This window comes from Artemia franciscana, chromosome 5 (genome assembly GCF_032884065.1).
Source record: "Artemia franciscana chromosome 5, ASM3288406v1, whole genome shotgun sequence".
In the NCBI taxonomy this organism is placed as follows: domain Eukaryota; kingdom Metazoa; phylum Arthropoda; class Branchiopoda; order Anostraca; family Artemiidae; genus Artemia; species Artemia franciscana.
In genome coordinates this window covers 37,203,574-37,221,224 of record NC_088867.1, presented here as the reverse complement: position 1 = coordinate 37,221,224, position 17,651 = coordinate 37,203,574, and the positions used below count along the sequence as shown (strand labels likewise).

Genomic DNA, 17,651 nt, shown 5'->3' with positions numbered 1-17,651 from the left:
CTTTTTAGGGGTAAAATTAGCCTTCAAAATTGACGGTTTGTGTCGCAAAGCAGGGATATTAAAAATGAAACAATTAATGGTATAGTTTAGATGCTCGTCTTCTGAGATTGTCCCTTCACTAAACATTATCATCCTGGTTTAATGAACAAGGGTACTCTCGCCGTTAGTAAAATAGAAACCCAGGGCTCGTGCAATTCACAGTAAAGAAAGCGAAATTTTCTTTAGTCTTTGCCCCAGTTTAGAATGCGAATAACGTTTGTTTAATTTATACTAAATTAAACTGGTCAAGTAAATAATATTTAACTGGTTAAGAACGGGCTGTTCAAAGCCTATACCCGAGAGTTTTATTCGGAAGGAAATGGGTGCTAAATTACAGAAAAGATGTCTTCTGGGTTAATTTAATCCGTTTAATAGAAATAATACTCACACTGCTATATTTTTTCTACACTTTTCTGGGGTCTAACCCGGCAACCCATCTAGGCATGCTACCCATCAATTGCTTATTTTTCGCTGTTTTTACCAATGTATTACAACTACTCTCGTCATAAAAATTGGCATAAAAAAGGAGGTCTCGGTTCCACCTCCCAGTCTCCTGCTCTTTCATCCATTTTGGATAGATCGTATTTTCTGTATCCTGTAGGGTAGTTAACCCCAACCCCCCCCCCCAATAAAAAAATAATAAACCGGCTACAATTAGTGTCTAAAAACAATATTTTTTGCATGGGATAAGAAAGGGATGGATTTTTTTGTGTTTACCGCTTGACAGCTAAAAGTATTTTCGGACCAGGCTACACTTTTAGCTTTGTTAATTACGAAATCACAATTATGTTACAATTCCGTTACGAAAGAAAATTATAATTTTCTTTGGTTGGATATATGTCTAAATTCCGTCAAATATTGTTATCAGTTACGAGAATTGAGAATGAATAAGTCAACAACGTTGATTATTATACCCGAGTACCCTTTGAAATTCTTCATTTTGAATTCAACATACAAACTGTGAATATGGCACCTCTTGGAGAGAAATTGGAGCGAGTCCTAAGTTTTACTAACCCGACAGAGGAAGGAAATAATTCTCTCATTGTTGTCTCGAACCGACTTCCATTTGTTCTAAAGCGAGGTTCAAATGGTGTACTTCAACGATCTCACAGGTATGTGCCTTTGTTTGAGTGACATTTACCTCTGTAAGTCTTGAAAATCGTAGGTCAGCCATGCATGTACACAGGAGTTTGGTTCGAGAGGACGCCATCAATGTGAGGGATGGAGGGGGAAGTCCAAGAAAAACGGGTTTTGCAGGGTGGGGAATTAAAGACCCCTCCCAAGCCATATGTTCGTGGCTTAGGTCATCATTTATGAAATGAAAGTATTAGATAGCTTGTTTAATGATTTATTAGAAATGTCACTAATAAATGACAATTATGATGGAGGATTACCATGTAAATAGCGCCAGCGTGACTATACCTTCTGGGCAGTTGGAATTAGGGTAAAACTCTAGTTGATTGACTTTTGGCTATCTTGGAAAGGGGTTAGGTTAGGAAATTAAAACTTTCAGAAATGGGTCTAAGGCAAAATTATGTCCCGGGAAGGTGTTTTGAAGTATCCTCCCCCACTCCTTCTCCCTCTAGAGGGCCCTGAAATTCACCTACATGACAGATCTATACCTATGGAAATTTTGACAAAACAACATTTTACCTTAATTTTTAGTTACCAGTTGCCTTTTCTCTGCCTTAGTTCTAAACATGCAATTCCTGTTATTTGAGTAGAATTCTGAGCCATATCAATGTTTTTTTTTCAAAATTTAGGAAATGTATTTGCATATCTTTAAAACCTTATAAATTGGGATTGAGCAAAGTTGTGAAGCTGAAAATAATTTTGTTGTACTTCCTTCAAGCAGAAGATCTATTTTGCAAGGTTTCACTTTTATAACACACATATTTTTAAATGTCATCAAGGTCAGGGCCCTCTAGCAGGAGAAGGAGTGGAGGTGGGTACTCAAAATACCTTCCCAGGATATACTTTAGTCTTTAGACTCATCCCTGAAAGTTTCATTTTCCTAACTTAACCCCTTTCGTAGATAGTCAAAAGTCAATCAACTAGAATTTTACCTACTTTTCTACACAGAAAGCACTGATGTTTTTTTTTCTTTTTTTCCGATGGGTGATCGTATTTTAATCAGTCGTCCTAGAATGTTAGAGGATGGCCCACTTGAAAGGAAATAATCGTACCTAATGTACTTTTTAAGTCATGTTAGAGATCATACTAAAGCTGAGTAGCATTTTCTGCTATTTCGTGCCATTTTTTCTTCATTTTTTGTTCAAAGAGAGTCAAAATCTCAGAGAATGGGAATTCCAAGAGGGCTAATAAATTTTTCATGGTCTAAAATAGTAGACGATAGCTTCTGAGTCCCGCATTTGACAAAACACGGTTAAAAATTTAGTAGCGATCAACAAGGCTACCCACCGGTATGTTACCGACGGACCCTGGCGAGCCATATAATTCACTGGTCATCCTACATAAGTTCTTGGTTGATTCTACTATTCAGAACTAAATTAATTTAACAGAAGTATTTCGACTATATTGCACAAGAAGTCAGGTTAAATTGTACAAAGGTAATAAAACTGTAACATTCAAAAATTGTAACATTCATTTAACATCTGTGCTACTTGGTAATTTATTCTGCTGTTTCTTCTTGTAGGCTAGCTTTTTCATATCCCCTTCCACAGTTTTGCCACTTTGGGTGCAAAACCAATTTTCAAGGGTGGTTTCAAATTCTTTGAGACGATCCATTTTGCACTGCGAAGCCCGTTCAAGGTGAAACCGAGGCGATTTCTAGTGCTTGTTTTTGTTCAGATTGACAGCTGAGAAAGTTCGCTCAGCAGCCGCGAAAGCGTGTGGGAGAACAAGTAGGCTTAAAGTTTAACGCCCGAGCAGAGGAAAACGCTTTGACCCATTAACATCGTTTTGCCTGTAAAAACGAGTCCAAAACACGGCTAAATATGAGTCAATCGAAGTACCAAGCTCAGAGCAAAATGGTAATCTCTTCTCCCATAGCAAAGCGTGGATTAAGCCTTATCAAAGTTTCTTACCGATGAATACCTGGAGTTAAAAAAAACGCTTTCTCATCTCATAACAGAGCACGATTAAAAATTTCCTAAACTCCTCTTTAAACTCAAATGCAACAGATAGATATCTTTTATTTGGTAAAAATCACTTCCACTCGTCTCCCAAAATTCACGTCCTTGACATCGACATAGTAGTTGGTGTCATGATGGTTTATGAGGCGGTAATCACTTTCTTTGGCATAACTAGGAAATAAAAAGTGGGATGCTATTGTCTTGTACACTTCAGAAAAACGATTATAGACAAGATGAATCTGGGCGTCTTCTGTCTGCGATTGCTTGTTTAGGTCTTCGATATACTCTAAAATATACGCCAAGAAGGCAAAGTAAGCCTTAAAAACCGTTGATAGCAAATTTTATAGTATGACAGTGTCTTTCCCCGGCTTGTTGACCTCTTTAAGACTTTCTGCACGGAAGAATAAAGTCAAGCGATCCCACAGCTCCAAATGTTGAGCTACAACGGCTTGTCTAGACAACCATCGAGTGTTTAATGTTCTTTTAATCCCATAAGCTTTTGCAATTCTAAAATCTCACTGTCCCGTTTTCGGCTGCGACAAATATAGCCGTATACATCGTGACAAAAATCTTCAATTTCTTTTGGCAATTGTTTGCCGGCAGCACTAGCACAAAGATGAATGGAATGGTATGAACAACCAAGTACAAATAAACTTGGGCACTCTTCTGACAGCTTTGCCTGCACACCACCTTGCTCCCCCATTATAACCGACACAATGTCTGCGGTAAATTCTGTTAGGGTTGCCTTTGGGGCCCCAATTTCTTGAAAAAGTAGTTTAGTTATGGCGCGGTAAATATCCTTGGCTGTACATTGCCGAATTTCTATGAGTCTCAAGAAAGATTCTCTTACTGGAAAACTAACTTCTCAGTCATTAGCATTCAGATCAAGATGGTGAATAACTATAACGATGGTGATTAAGTAATGTAGTTAAGTATAATGGCAATTAGGACTACTTCAAATAAGCACTGTGAAAGTAATTGAGCCACATCAACCTGGACTAAAATCCAGAATAAATAACCAGCACTCGTACTATATGCATTGACTCTTAAATGTTTATTAAACATGATGCTTATAAAAGGTATCTTTTGATCGGGTGACTTTAGGGAAAAAAGGGTTTGGGAAGGGGGCTAGATGCATTCTAATTTCTTCGGTCGCTTAAAAAGGGTACTAGAGCTTCTTATTTCCGTTTAAATGAGCACCTTGTAAATTTTGTAGGACTATTGGTTCGATACGATCATCCCAGGGAACAGAAAAAAAGGAAAAAAAAAATAAGCTCGCATCTGTGATCTTTCTCCTGGCAAACAATCCAAAATTCCACATTTTTAAAATGGGAGCTCAAAACTACAGTACAGCCCTCTGATATACTGAATCTGACAGTGTTATTTCTAATGAGATTCCTTGACTTTTGGGGGATTTTCCCCCTTTTCTGAAAATCAGGCAAATTTTCTCAGGCTCGTAGCTTTTGATGGGTAGTATTAAACTGAACGAATGTTTCGTATTTTAGCATCAGAATAAAAAGCCAATTAGTTGATAAATCTATTTTTGTCAAATTCTGTTTTTCAGAGTTATGTCACTATTGGGCTGAATCCTTTCTTACATACTAAAGAACCCTTAAAAGAAATCAAGATTTATATTTAAAGTGTAATTACCAAGAGCATCCAAATTAATCACTTGTTGACGATTTTTGATGTTTTATAGAAAATGATAACTTATTTTCAGCGCTGGAGGATTGGTGACAGCCGTAGCACCAGTGGTCACCAAGTGCAATGGCAAGTGGATAGGTTGGCCAGGACTGTTTGATTTAGGAGGCCATGAAAAAGTTCCCGAGGCAAGCGATGATGACAAATCTCCGACAGCTGGCCTAAAATCTAACCAGGTAAATTATGACAATTAATATTACAAGGGCATTGGTGAATAATACCACGTCAGAACCTCATCAAGGAGACGTTACCCTTGAGGTAAATATTGCCAAGAAACTAAAAAGATTTCATGCTGTGTTGGTCTCAGTGAGCTTTGAGCTCCAATGGGTTATTAGTATTGTTAATAGTAGTAGAAGGCACCATCTGAGGAGGCCGTGTGGGCCAACGCTTCTTATGCTGAAATACACATAGTTTATGCATCAGTAATTCACAGCACTGATACATAATATGGCGTAAAAATAGAATTTTCTGCACCTACAATCACTCTCCCTGTAAGCTGAAGTGGCTTCACGAATAGTTAAGGCTACTCAGTATTATCTTCAACACAGACACCTCTTTAGAGCGGCATGACTTTATTCTTAATTTTGAATTCTAAAATCTAGAAATTAGTGATTTTAAATGATTAGTAATTTGAATTTTTGTTTTAGGTTATACCAGTTAATATTCCTGAAAACGACTTTGAAGAATTTTATAACGGATTTTGCAACGGAACACTGTGGCCATTATTTCACTCATTTTCGTGCAAAATTACTTATGATAGGAATTCATGGCAGGTATGTTCAAAATTCATTGTTAAACGGACAAGTAAATGTGACTAGAATACCTATTGCATTTTTCTATGGAACTGTTTATTGTGAGAATTGGATCAATGTGCACATAGAGGAGAAGAGGGATGCTTTTGTCTACCCAATCCCGATAGATTTTGTTTTTCCTACATGCGTATACCTCCTCGTTTTTGAGCTTTTATAAACTTTCCTTCTCCCAAAATCTGAGCTTCTCCCCTTAAAAATAAATTGCTTTCATTTACACATTATTCGCACTCACTTGCAACATTTTGCTGATGTAGGCCATTTTTTTCTATCGTTGAAATGTGTTAAAACTCCTTAAGAGTTTAAAGGTGGCCTTCTGATGGTTTAGTTCTGCTGGAAGAGGTATAGTAATGACGCTTTGTTCACCAAAGCTATGGTATTTGACATTTGTTCACCTTTTTTGTGTATTTAGAATTCCAGCTCTCTCCCCTAAAGATATGACCATAGGCATACGCCTGATGCTCACTCTCTCTCTTATGTTTCATAGTTTTTAGAATTCAAAGTGAACTACTGGAGAGGAAAAAAGAAAACATTTTTGGTTTTTAGCAATTCTGCAGTTGCTAAAACTAGATAAAAAAAAATGCATATATCCCTATGGGCGCGTGTTCCGTATTAAGAGCCACAAAGAAAAACAGGCATTTACAAGGATATATAAGGAAACAGGCACTTAAACAAGGGGGTGGATGTGAGACTAGTTCCAAAAAAATATCCAAATTTAGAGTTCTATCCATATTCTTCCAATTTTTTTTTTCAATGTCTTCGCGAATTCCACCTTCCAAACATAAGCCCCCTTGAAATGCCTCAAAAGAGTGTGTCTCTAAAGGAAATTTTTAAAGCGTCTTAAATATGCACCTTTCTGCTTCTACCTTTTCATGTGTCGTCGAAGCATTGAGGGAAGGAAGCTTATCTAAGTATCACCCTCTGTTAGGTTTAAAGCTTACTTTTAAAAGTGTGTTTAAGTCTGTATCAAGGTATGTATTCATACTTCTAGAAAAAAAGTATGGATGGATGGAAATACAACAAGTTTTAATGTTTTTTTCTATAAGCTAGACTTGAATGTATGTAGCTTACATTTGTTACTGGCCACACAGCATTATATCTATTTGATACACACATTTATATTATGTAAACAGCCTCAGTCATTTAAACTCTTGCTTCTACAGCAGTCACTCTATTTTCTCTTTTTACTAAAATGTTGAGAAGATCCATTTGAACCTATGTTTGCATAGTGTTTAAAATTTTGACATATATTTGTATGGTAAAAATGTATCTTAAAAGGATATTTACCTGCTTACACCTCTATTAATAGCCAAATTGTGGCGTAAAATGTGGATTACATCATGGCGTTATGCCCAGAATTTAGGTACTATTTACCCTATTAATTTACCCTTTTATTTACCCATTTCCAGTAGCATGGATGATTAGAGCAGACATGACCATATAGGAACAAGTGTATACGGGGGAGCTTTAGGTACATTTCCCCAAACAATTAATAACACTTTAAGATATTCTCTGTTATTCTAAACAATTTGACTTTCATACGCGATTTAGGATCCCCTCAACCCCGAGAAATTTACTTCCCCCACCCATTTTATCCTATGAATTATATTCCTCAATGTATGCCTATCTCATAATTAAATAAAAAAAACAAGTTTTTTAACTGAAAGTAAGTTGCGACGTTGAAACTTAAAACGAACAGAAATTACTCCGTATGTGCAAGGAGATTTTCCTCCTAAACGCCCCGGTTTTTACACTAAAGTTTGACTCTTTTTCTTAACTCTACTTTTTAAAACAGTAAAAAACTTTAGCGTAAAGAGCGGGGCGTTGAGGAGGAAAATCCCCTTACATATACGGAGTAATTTCTGTTTGTTTAAGTTTTAACGTCGCTCCTTACTTTCAGTTAAAAAAAACTTATTTTTTTTATTTAATTTCTGAACGTTTTTGAATTAATGCACGTTTTGATTTTGGCTCTCCGCACATAAATAATTAAAATGAAATTTGCAAATTACTTTTTTGGCTAAATGGCTTTCTTATAGTTTTAATCGGAAGATTTTAAGAAAAAAGGGGCAGGAGAGGAGGCCTAGTAGCCCTCCAATTTTTTGATTACTTTAAAAGGCAACTAGAACTTTGATTTTTTTACGAACATTTTCATTAGTAAAACATATACGTAACTTATGAATTAACTTACGTAACGAACTTCCATATTCGTATGTTTTTATTACGTATATAGGAGGGTGGGGGGTTTACCCCCTCGTCAATGCCTCGCTCTTTACACTAAAGCTTAAATTGTGTCCCAATTCCTTAAGAATGACCCCTGAATCACAAAGGCCCTAGAATAAATAGTTGAAATTGCTAAAAATATTTTAGCGTAAAGAGCAAGGTATTACGAGAAGGTGAACCACTCATATGCGTAATAATTTCTCTTTGTTTTAAGTTTTAATGCTTCTCCTTACTTTCAGTTGAAAAAACTTTTCATATTTATTTTTTCATTGTTTTTTTAAATAATGCTATAAAATCCTGGGCTCCCTTCATTGAAATTCTCTTCCCCCATGGCAAATTAATCTATAGAAAGATCCTCCCACGTAATCACCCCTCAACCTCTCCCCCCTCCCAAGCCAAAAAACCCCATGGAAACGTCTGTACGCTCCCAATAACCATTACTATATGTAAACACTGGCAAGTTACAAGTTTGTAACTTGTAGCCCCTCACACGGGGACTATGGGGGAGTAAGACGTCCTCAAAGACATAGTTATTAGGCTTTTCGACTATGATGAATAAAATGGCTATCTAAGAATTCTGATTTGGTGACATTGGGGAAAAAATGAGCGTGGGATGGCCTTGCTGCCCTCCAATTTTTTGTCACTTAGAAAGGGCACTAGAACTTTTAATTCCCGTTAAAATGAGCCCTTTTGCAACATTCTAGTACCACTGGGTCGATACGATCACCCCTGGGAAAAAGAAAAAAAAACAACAAATAAACACGCACCCGTGATCGGTCTTCTAGCAAAAAATACCAATATCCACATTTTTATATATAGGAGCTTGAAACTTCTACAATGGGGTTCTCTAATACGCTGAATGCGAGGGTGTGATTTTCGTTAAGATTCTATGACTTGTAGGGGGTGTTTCCCCCTAATTTCTAAAATAAGGCAAATTTTCTCAGGCTCGTAACTTTTGATGGGTAAGACTAGACCTGATGAAACATATATATTGAAAATCAGCATTAAAATATTATTCTTTTGAAGTAACTATTGTTATCAAAATCCCTTTTTTTAGAGTTTCGTTTGCTATTGAGCCGGGTCGCTCTTTTTCGCAAAAAGATTTTTGCAAGATTGTGGATGTGTCACAAGAGTAATGTATATTCTGGCTAATCGCAACGGATATATCTTTATTTTCTTTTTTCATTATGTATGCTTGTGTGAACATTTCCAAGGATTATTACTCCAGCATTTCTAAAGCAAATCATATTTTTTAAGGCAAAGCCAGATGAATTATGGAAGAACTCTGCTCCAAACGAATACCGTTGTATGATTCAAACATGTAAACTATTAATTTTTTAACACAATTCTTCAAGTAATATTGCCGATATGTGGAAGGTAGCTGATTATATTAACGCTTGTTTATTGTTTAGACATACCAAAAAGTGAACGATTATTTCGCAGAAAAGACAGTAGAAGCTTTGCGGTATCAGCAAGAAGTTATATTGGTGGATGAAGAGATACCAATTGTTTGGATCCATGATTATCAACTCCTGCTTTGTCCAGCGAGAATCCGTGAATTGGCTGAAGATGAAGGTCTGTCGTGCAAACTTGGATTTTTCCTACATATTCCTTTCCCTTCCTATGATATGCTAAATACACTTGAAGGAAGTGAAGAGATTTTGTATGGAATGCTCGGTATGTTTACTCTTCTTAATGACTATAACTAAACAGATTCTCTAAATGTGCGGAAAATAATGATGGTTATAAAAAAAAAATTAAAATGGCAACGAATATCTTCCTGTGTTGCTCTGTCATCTTGCTGTCGGATCCTACTGCTTGATTCTTTAATAGGTCTCTAAGAAGCTGCGGACATAAGCATAAACACACAGGTGGCACACTGAAAAGTTTTTTAAGCGGTTGAGAGGAGACTATTAGAAGACCAACCTAAGGTCCGTCTATTAAATAGGAGATGAGACTTTCTTTGCTTCATCTGTCTCAGTCTTCAAATGTAAGGATTGATATAAGTCAACTCCTAAGCAACAGCTTTAGGCTCGCAAGGAACCGGCAAAAATTGAATTATTTAAGAAAGAGAGAAAACTAACAGGAATAATTTGCAATCGTTGTGTTTTCTTTGTGGCAAATATAATATTCTCGTTTAAGGGGTTTACAGTCCTATTCAAGTTATCTGGAGTAATGAAAAATATTATGGTCTTGAAACACACAGGGTGAAAAAATGCTTCAATTTTCGTAAAACAATATTTTTTGCCACCTTTGAACGATTTCAATCAGAATGCTCAGAGAAACACAAAACTTCATTTAAAATAATCCCTAGATATTTCACAGAACTCCAACAGACCACAACTTTAATGCCAATACTTAATTCTTTCAACCAAGGATAACAATTTTTAGCCCATTATATTAAGTAATTTGCTTCCTTCCCAGAAAAAACTAATACCTCTTTAATTATTACATTATCTCTACCCCCCCCTTCTCTCTCTCTCTCTCTCTCTCTCTCTCTCTCTCTCTCTCTCTCTCTCTCTCTCTTTTGAAAAGGGTATTAATTCAGATTCTTCTAAAGTTGCCAAGATTGAATAATTTGTCAAAACAAGCGTATTTGTGTGTTCAAAGAATGTGTGTAAATACATTTGGAATGGAATTAGTAACGTTGGCTTCTGAAAAATTATAAAATTTGCTACGATCAAATTTTTTTTTAGGTAGTTTGGGGTACTAATCCTTAATATAAGGTATTATCTTGCATTCTAGCGCGTTTGAGACTCAATGATACGTTTTGAAGCTATCCCATCTGGCCTTTGAACGGCACAAATAAACGTAAAGTGTAAACACTTTAAATTAATTGCACGCTTATTTCATGTTTTAGCTTGTGATGTTATTGGATTTCATATTGACCTATACAGTCAAAATTTTCTTGAATCGTGTCTACGGAAACTTGGATGTCGGGTTGACTTTGACAACAAAACAGTTGAAATTGGATCGAGGGTCGTTCGTGTTAGGACTTTACCTATAGGAATTCCTTTCGACAAGTTTGAAGAATGTGCAAAAAATGCGCCGAAGGTAATTCAATTTTAGTAATTACAAACATATATTACCAAGTATAAGGTTTTCTAATTTAATTCAGTTAGTTGTCTTATAACATTTTTTTAACAAAGACAAAATATCATCAAATGAAAAATGCCTCCATAGAATTTTTTTTTGAATTTGAACTCTCTTTATTAACTACTAAATTACAAAAACTATAAATACACACAACTGCCCTGGGGAAGGCTCAAACAGCTTGATGTTCGACGGCTGCAATCCTCTGATTCTCAACCTAATTTAATAAAAAAAAAAAGAAATCAAAGAAGGACAAAACACTCACTCAATTACCCCTTAATACCAGAATATACATAAATAAAGGCTAACAATAATTATATATAAAAAAAAATGAATTTAAAAAAAGGTAAATGTAATCATATCCACCCACGAAGGTTCTATTGGATTGTGATTCATCGTGAACTAGTTTAAAACGAGCCCATTGCTGAGGAGAGCAATCACGGTGCGACTGCCTTCCCAGTCCGCTTCCCAGTCTGCCTTCCCAGTCCAGTTCCGACATACATATATTTGTGGGAAACTGACAACTGCGATGAGCCAGGACAAGCAGCAGCCAGGTTACTGGAACTAAAGAGGCTAACCTCACTCTATGCGCAGCGGTCAATATTCTTAGTCTTAATGGACACTACGTCATGAAGAATTCTGGGCAAGTTTTATACACCGGTTATGAACTTCGACCCATCTTTTGCGGCTTAATCTGCCCTATCACCGCCTAACATTCTCATGCGGCTGGGTATATGCTAATGTTAGGTCCTTTTTTCCTAGGGTATTAATGATTTTACTCGATATATATATATTTATGTCTTGAGCTTCATTTTTAAAAGGACTAAAGGCAGTTAGAGTGAATTTCAAGTTTAAGAATAAAGCTATTTTTTGCAGTGGTGTGTTGTGTTCCAACAATGGTTAGAGCGCTAAATTTATGGCGCGCGTTTTTATGGACAAAATGCTGAGTTCATTTGGTAGCTTTTCCGCAGCAGTCAGCTATGTCAAGTAAATAGGTCAGTGTAAGTCAAATAACTATATATATATACATACATATATATATATATATATATATATATATATATATATATATATATATATATATATATATATATATATATATATATATATATATATATATATATATATATATATATATATTTATATATATATATTGTATTTTTCAGATAGCCCATTTTTGTGAGTGATATACCGTATTTTAAAATAGAAAAGTGTTGGTCAATTGAATTTTGTCCAATGGAACAACGTCCCCGTTGTGCATAAAAAAAAACAAAATATTGAATTCTTCAAGCTCTACTGGACTTAGCTATCGATTTCTTTGGTCCTATATATTTTGAATTTTAGCCGACGATTACGTTTCTGATTTGTTTTAAATATATATAGAGTAGTGTTATCTTGTTACATTCACTAGTTCATATGATACTAGCTTGAAGGTTGTTTCTTCTGAGTTTATAGTTTAAATATATCATTTAATAGGATTTATTTCTTCTTTTTAGGTAAATGGTCAGAAAGATGAAAAAGATACGAAACTGATTATAAGCGTTGATAGAGTTGATTATACAAAGGGTTTAGTTCAAAAAGTCAGAGCCATTGAAAAATTATTAGAAAAACACAGACATGAATATGCTGGCAAGGTTAGAATTTTTCTTTTCCTATCCTTTTCAAATCTTTATACTTTAAATTTAAGACACTTGATTATCAATTCCATTTGTCTCCTACAAATGTTAGCCGTCTTCAGTTTTACATTCCTCTTAGGAGTATGCAATAGGCTATTAGGGATACCTACACATAGAGAATGCGGTCTTGCATGTATAACTCTGATAATACTTTGAATGACGAAAGCCTGCAGTCCCATTAGAAAATTGAATGATAGACGACAAACCAATTTGGTCTAACAGTTAGCTAAAAATGCAAGAACGATCTAACAAAATAATATTTTAATTTTAATATTTTAATTTTAAATATTTTATTTCAGTTTAATATTTAATTTATAAAGTTTATATCCAATTTTAATTTTAATGTATTGATATTTTAAATTTGACTGTAACTGTGACGTTAAATGTTAGACGAACAGAAAACCTTCTGTGCACAATGCAGGCTGTAAGCCATTCCGATCACTCATTCTTTATTCCAAAATTGGATTTGTCCACCAATAGTACGAGAATGGATTTTGTTTTTCAAAGACAATAACATGGAATGTTAACAAAAAGGAATGAAAACGAAAAGGTATTTTTCAAAATTCAAAGGGGGGAATTACCAAATACAATGCAAAAATGTACTGTAAGACAAAAATTGTAAGCTAACCTATAATTTAGGAAGAGCGCTCGATATCACAGAGCCAATACAATAGAATATGACATTATATTAGTTTAATACCTTTAAAATCATTTTCAATAATAAGTATATAATGGTTAAGCAATGTGTTTCTCACCAAAATCTAGCCAATAACTCTGCAATCATTACTTCACTCTTATAACGTTCCTTGCAACGAATCGTAATTAAAGTAGCCATAATTATATGTCTACTTAATTCCTTCTTTCAAGTCTCCTTTACAAGGCCATATCCAGGGGGAGGGGGTTTGAACTCCCCTGTCCCCTAAAATGTTTGACTCGTAAAAACGTAACAAAAATGGATATAAACAAATAGTTCGTACGTTTTTTTAGTTTTTTTTATGTAAACTCTCCCCTTCAGGAAAATCCTTGTGTAAAATATCCCCCGAAAAAAATCCCAGATACGGCCCTGCTCCTTTAGTTCACTTTATTTCCTCTAGTTCACTGTGAAATTTCTAATACAAAACCTTTCCCCCTTCTATCAAAGTCAAAGCTCTTTCACTTAAATCTACAGTTACTTTTTATTTTTTATTTTTCTCCATAAAACTTCTTATGCTACTTCGCAAATTTCTTAAATCCATATCGTCATCATTCTGCATTAAAATTCTAGACTCTCATATATGCTCACTTTTAATGAAAGTAACAGGACTTATATATGCCCAAGAGTTTTGATCATACCATTCTTTAATTGACAGTAAAACAGCCGATCTTAATTGTAACAATATATGCAATGGTTGTTCTTCTAATGCTCGTCTTCTATAAACAAACTAAGATTATGACGTCATTCATTGATTTTGTTCATGGAAATACAGTTTTTCATAAGAAATGTATTTTATTTTAGAAAATTACTTTTTCTTCGTTACAAAAGGCATTGGATGTGGCAGTTTCCTTTAAATGCGCCTCTATGATGTTCTGATGTTCCAGTGCCCCACTATCTGAGTGGAATAGACTAATGAAGATATTGTAGTTCAAGAAATTTATCTTGTTTTTCCAGCCAATAGATTTTCCTCTTTATTCAAGTGAAGGGACAGTAAGTTCTCTATGTGCAGTTTAGAACAAAGAGATTCTAATAGTGTACTTCTTGTTTTGATCTGTAACTATTTTCCCTAATCCCAAATTTGTCTAAATTAGGATACCATCAATCCCTATTTGTGCCAACCTGGATATTCAAGTCCTCTAGTTAAACCCAATTTCTACCTGGAATCTTATCAATTTGTTGCTTCAGCTGCATGTAAAATTGCTCCTAGTCACTGTTATCTCCACCAGCATACTGTGTAGGGGCTAGTATGGTTATGAATTGATATCATTAATTTTTCTACGCATCTCGTGAAATCTATCTCCATGTCCTGGTCCACAACAACAATAGAGTCAACAAGGCAAATGACTTTATGGAAGAACAGTTAACGCTGATTGTTAGTAAGAATATTAGAAGAGAGGGGGAAAGGACGCTTGGCTCAAACTGAAGAAAGATGAAGTCGAAGGATTTTTTTTTTCAATTCTGAGAATTTCTACCCGAGTTTACGGAATGACCATAGTGACTGAAGGCTACTTTGATTGTAGTTACAGCTAATTTAAAGGTGACAGGGCTACATGTTAATCCGGACTGTGCTGCAATGTGCAGAGTAAGTTAGGAGCATTCTAAATAACACTATTGATATTATACAGGCTATTTCTAAATTTAAATTATGAATATTTGCAACATCTAATGAGAATACCCAAGAGAAATGATAATTTAATTATTTTATGGTCTTACTAGGATTTTTTTTATGGGATATTGAGGCATGCGCCTTATTAATCTGAGCTTCAGTATTTATTGTATACCCTTTGTTAATCTAATCAAGTACTTATCAAACTTTTCATATTGGTAGAACTCATTCAACAGTTACTTGTCTCCACAGGCCCCAGCAGAATATGAATGTGCTTATATCACGCATCGTTCATAGTATTTCTTCCCACGTCACTTTCATTGTTCGTTCTAGCTCAATTTCTCACGTTAGGGCTTGTAAGTCAAAGGAACTTTAGTGGAGCTTTAGGGTTCTAAAAACACCCTGAGAAATCCTAACCTATTCTATTCGTAGTACTGAATTTGCCACCATTTCTTACTGAAGAATAAATGCTTTTTGTTTTCTTTTTCCCTCTTCAGAAAACTAAGAAGATGAATATGTATAAATAGTACAGGTAAAAAAAATTACGGTTCTTATTGCTCCACGCATTAAGATATGCACTATTCAGGAGTCAATTTGACGAACTTTATAATAAAATGGTGGGGAAAATTTACACCGGATTTGCTGCTGGATTTAATTTTAAATTGAAAATCATCTGGTGGGAAAATTTCCAGAATTTTGGCATTTGCTAGTTTGTTGAAGTAAGAAGGCCTGTTCTTCAGTACATTTTAAAATTAACACAGCCACATTGGCTTATTACGGACTATTGAATGATTGATTGCCATTTTTTTTTGTTCTCTTAATTTTACTGAGTATACTTGTGATTGCATAAATCAAGGCTCCGGTCTTTTACGGTAAAATTTCATATTCATAAATAGTAGACTTGGACAGTTCTGCAACTAAAGATTCGTGTAACACTTGTGCCAATGTATCATTTGTTTTTCAGCTAACATTCCTCCAAATTGGGGTCCCTTCGAGGACAAACATCAAGGAGTATCAGTCTTTACACAATGAACTATCTAGGGAAATAGGACGAGTTAACGGAAAGTTTTCAACTGCTGATTGGTATCCAATTCAGTTCATGTATAAAGGGCTACCACAGGTAATTTACATTTATAAGGAGGTTAGTCTTCTATTTAATATCGGCAATCTGTGGAACAACTTGAATCCTTCTTGTTTTTTACAGTTTTTGAAGTTTGGTAAAACCTCTCGATTGGCACTGAGATAAATGTTTTGTTAAACTATGTATTTTAAACCTTTTTGCTGGCCATAGTCAGATTACATATAAATTCGAGTCATGGGAAGCATTCAAAAAAGTATAGATCGGTTCAGTTGTTTATTATCAAAATTTTCCGGCTTACACAAAATGCAATGTGGCAAAAATAACCATGGAGAGGTAGAAAAATATATGGAAAGTCAGATGAAGCTATTTATTTTTATTCATTCTCTTTTTTCATAACACAATCAGAAACCACAAAATCCTTAAGCACGGTTGTTTTGTAGCAGAGAGAGAGAGCTAAGTTTCCCGAACCTTTGTTATTCAGGGCGCAAAAACAATTCCAACTTCTACATATATTGAATCAAATTTCACCCATTTCTAACTCATTTTCTTAACGCTCAAATTAACTAGCGTATTGTAAAAAAAAGTCAGTGAAATAGATCCTTAAAGATTTAACACTTAAAATGAAATAAATTTTTGGTCGGGGGAGTTACATACAAAAATACTTTTTTGTTTAAGAAGCGGAATTTCATCTTGAAGTACGATTAATCTCTTCAAAACGTAAGCCTAGAAATGATAGAAATTCAGTGCAGCAAGATTATGTTAGTTTCCTCTGTCTACTTGTTAAACTGGTGACCTTCAGGGCCATTTAAGCATTAATATTCTTGGAAGGGTCAGAAACCTAGAAATGAAATTGCACAGCATTGCAAAAATTGAAAGACGTATGATAGGTTAAGTAAGTGGTTATTGAACATGAGATGAAAATTGAAGTTTCTGGAATTAACGTTTGTAGTACATAGAAATTGACCTTTTGTAATAAATCTAAATAGTAATTAAATCGAATTAGAGGATATATAACCATTATTTTCGCACTTTTCTAAAACTGATGCAGTCACTTGGCAATATTTTTCGGAATTCATGGAAGCAAGGATAGAAACAGAGAGGGGGGAAGCACTTTTCAGACAAGAAAAACTTTAATCTCCTCCCTCCTTTCGAAAAAAAGTTATTAATGGTATCTCCACTCCCCCCCCCATTACTAGAAAAAGTTCTGCCAGTATCTTGCAAGCAACTAAAACAACTAAATCTAATTCGATGTTGTTATTCCTTTCTGCAGCAAAAATAAAACAAGTAAATCCGATTCGATGTCGTTATTCACAACATCGTGAATAATATCATGACATAATCTCAAATATCATGACATAATTTCTGGTTGTTTTAAGTTTAATGTCGCTCCTTACTTTCAGTTAAAAAAACTTGTTTTTTTTATTTAATTTCTGAACGTTTTTGAATCAATGCATGTTTTGATTTTTGCTCTCCGCAAAGGAATAATTAGAACAAAATTTGCATTTATTTTTTGCTAAATGGCTTTCTCATAATTTTGATCGAATGATTTTGAGAAAAAAGAGCGGGGGAGGAAGCCTAGTTGCCCTCCGATTTTTTGGTTAATTAAAAAGGCAACTAGAATTTTTAATTTTTTACGA

General features: G+C 34.8%; 1 protein-coding gene across 1 annotated transcript in view; it reads left to right on the top strand.

The window, feature by feature from the left end:
• The first annotated feature begins 969 nt into the window (after positions 1-969).
• LOC136027360 (uncharacterized) overlaps positions 970-17,651 on the top strand; it is a 28,020-nt gene continuing 11,338 nt past the window's right edge. The window contains exons 1-7 of the mRNA XM_065704527.1: positions 970-1,151; positions 4,855-5,011; positions 5,483-5,608; positions 9,277-9,541; positions 10,725-10,918; positions 12,454-12,591; positions 15,898-16,053. Of these exons, the coding sequence (XP_065560599.1) occupies positions 1,006-1,151; positions 4,855-5,011; positions 5,483-5,608; positions 9,277-9,541; positions 10,725-10,918; positions 12,454-12,591; positions 15,898-16,053 (1,182 nt within the window). The 5' untranslated portion in view covers positions 970-1,005. The remainder of the gene's footprint in view (positions 1,152-4,854; positions 5,012-5,482; positions 5,609-9,276; positions 9,542-10,724; positions 10,919-12,453; positions 12,592-15,897; positions 16,054-17,651) is intronic.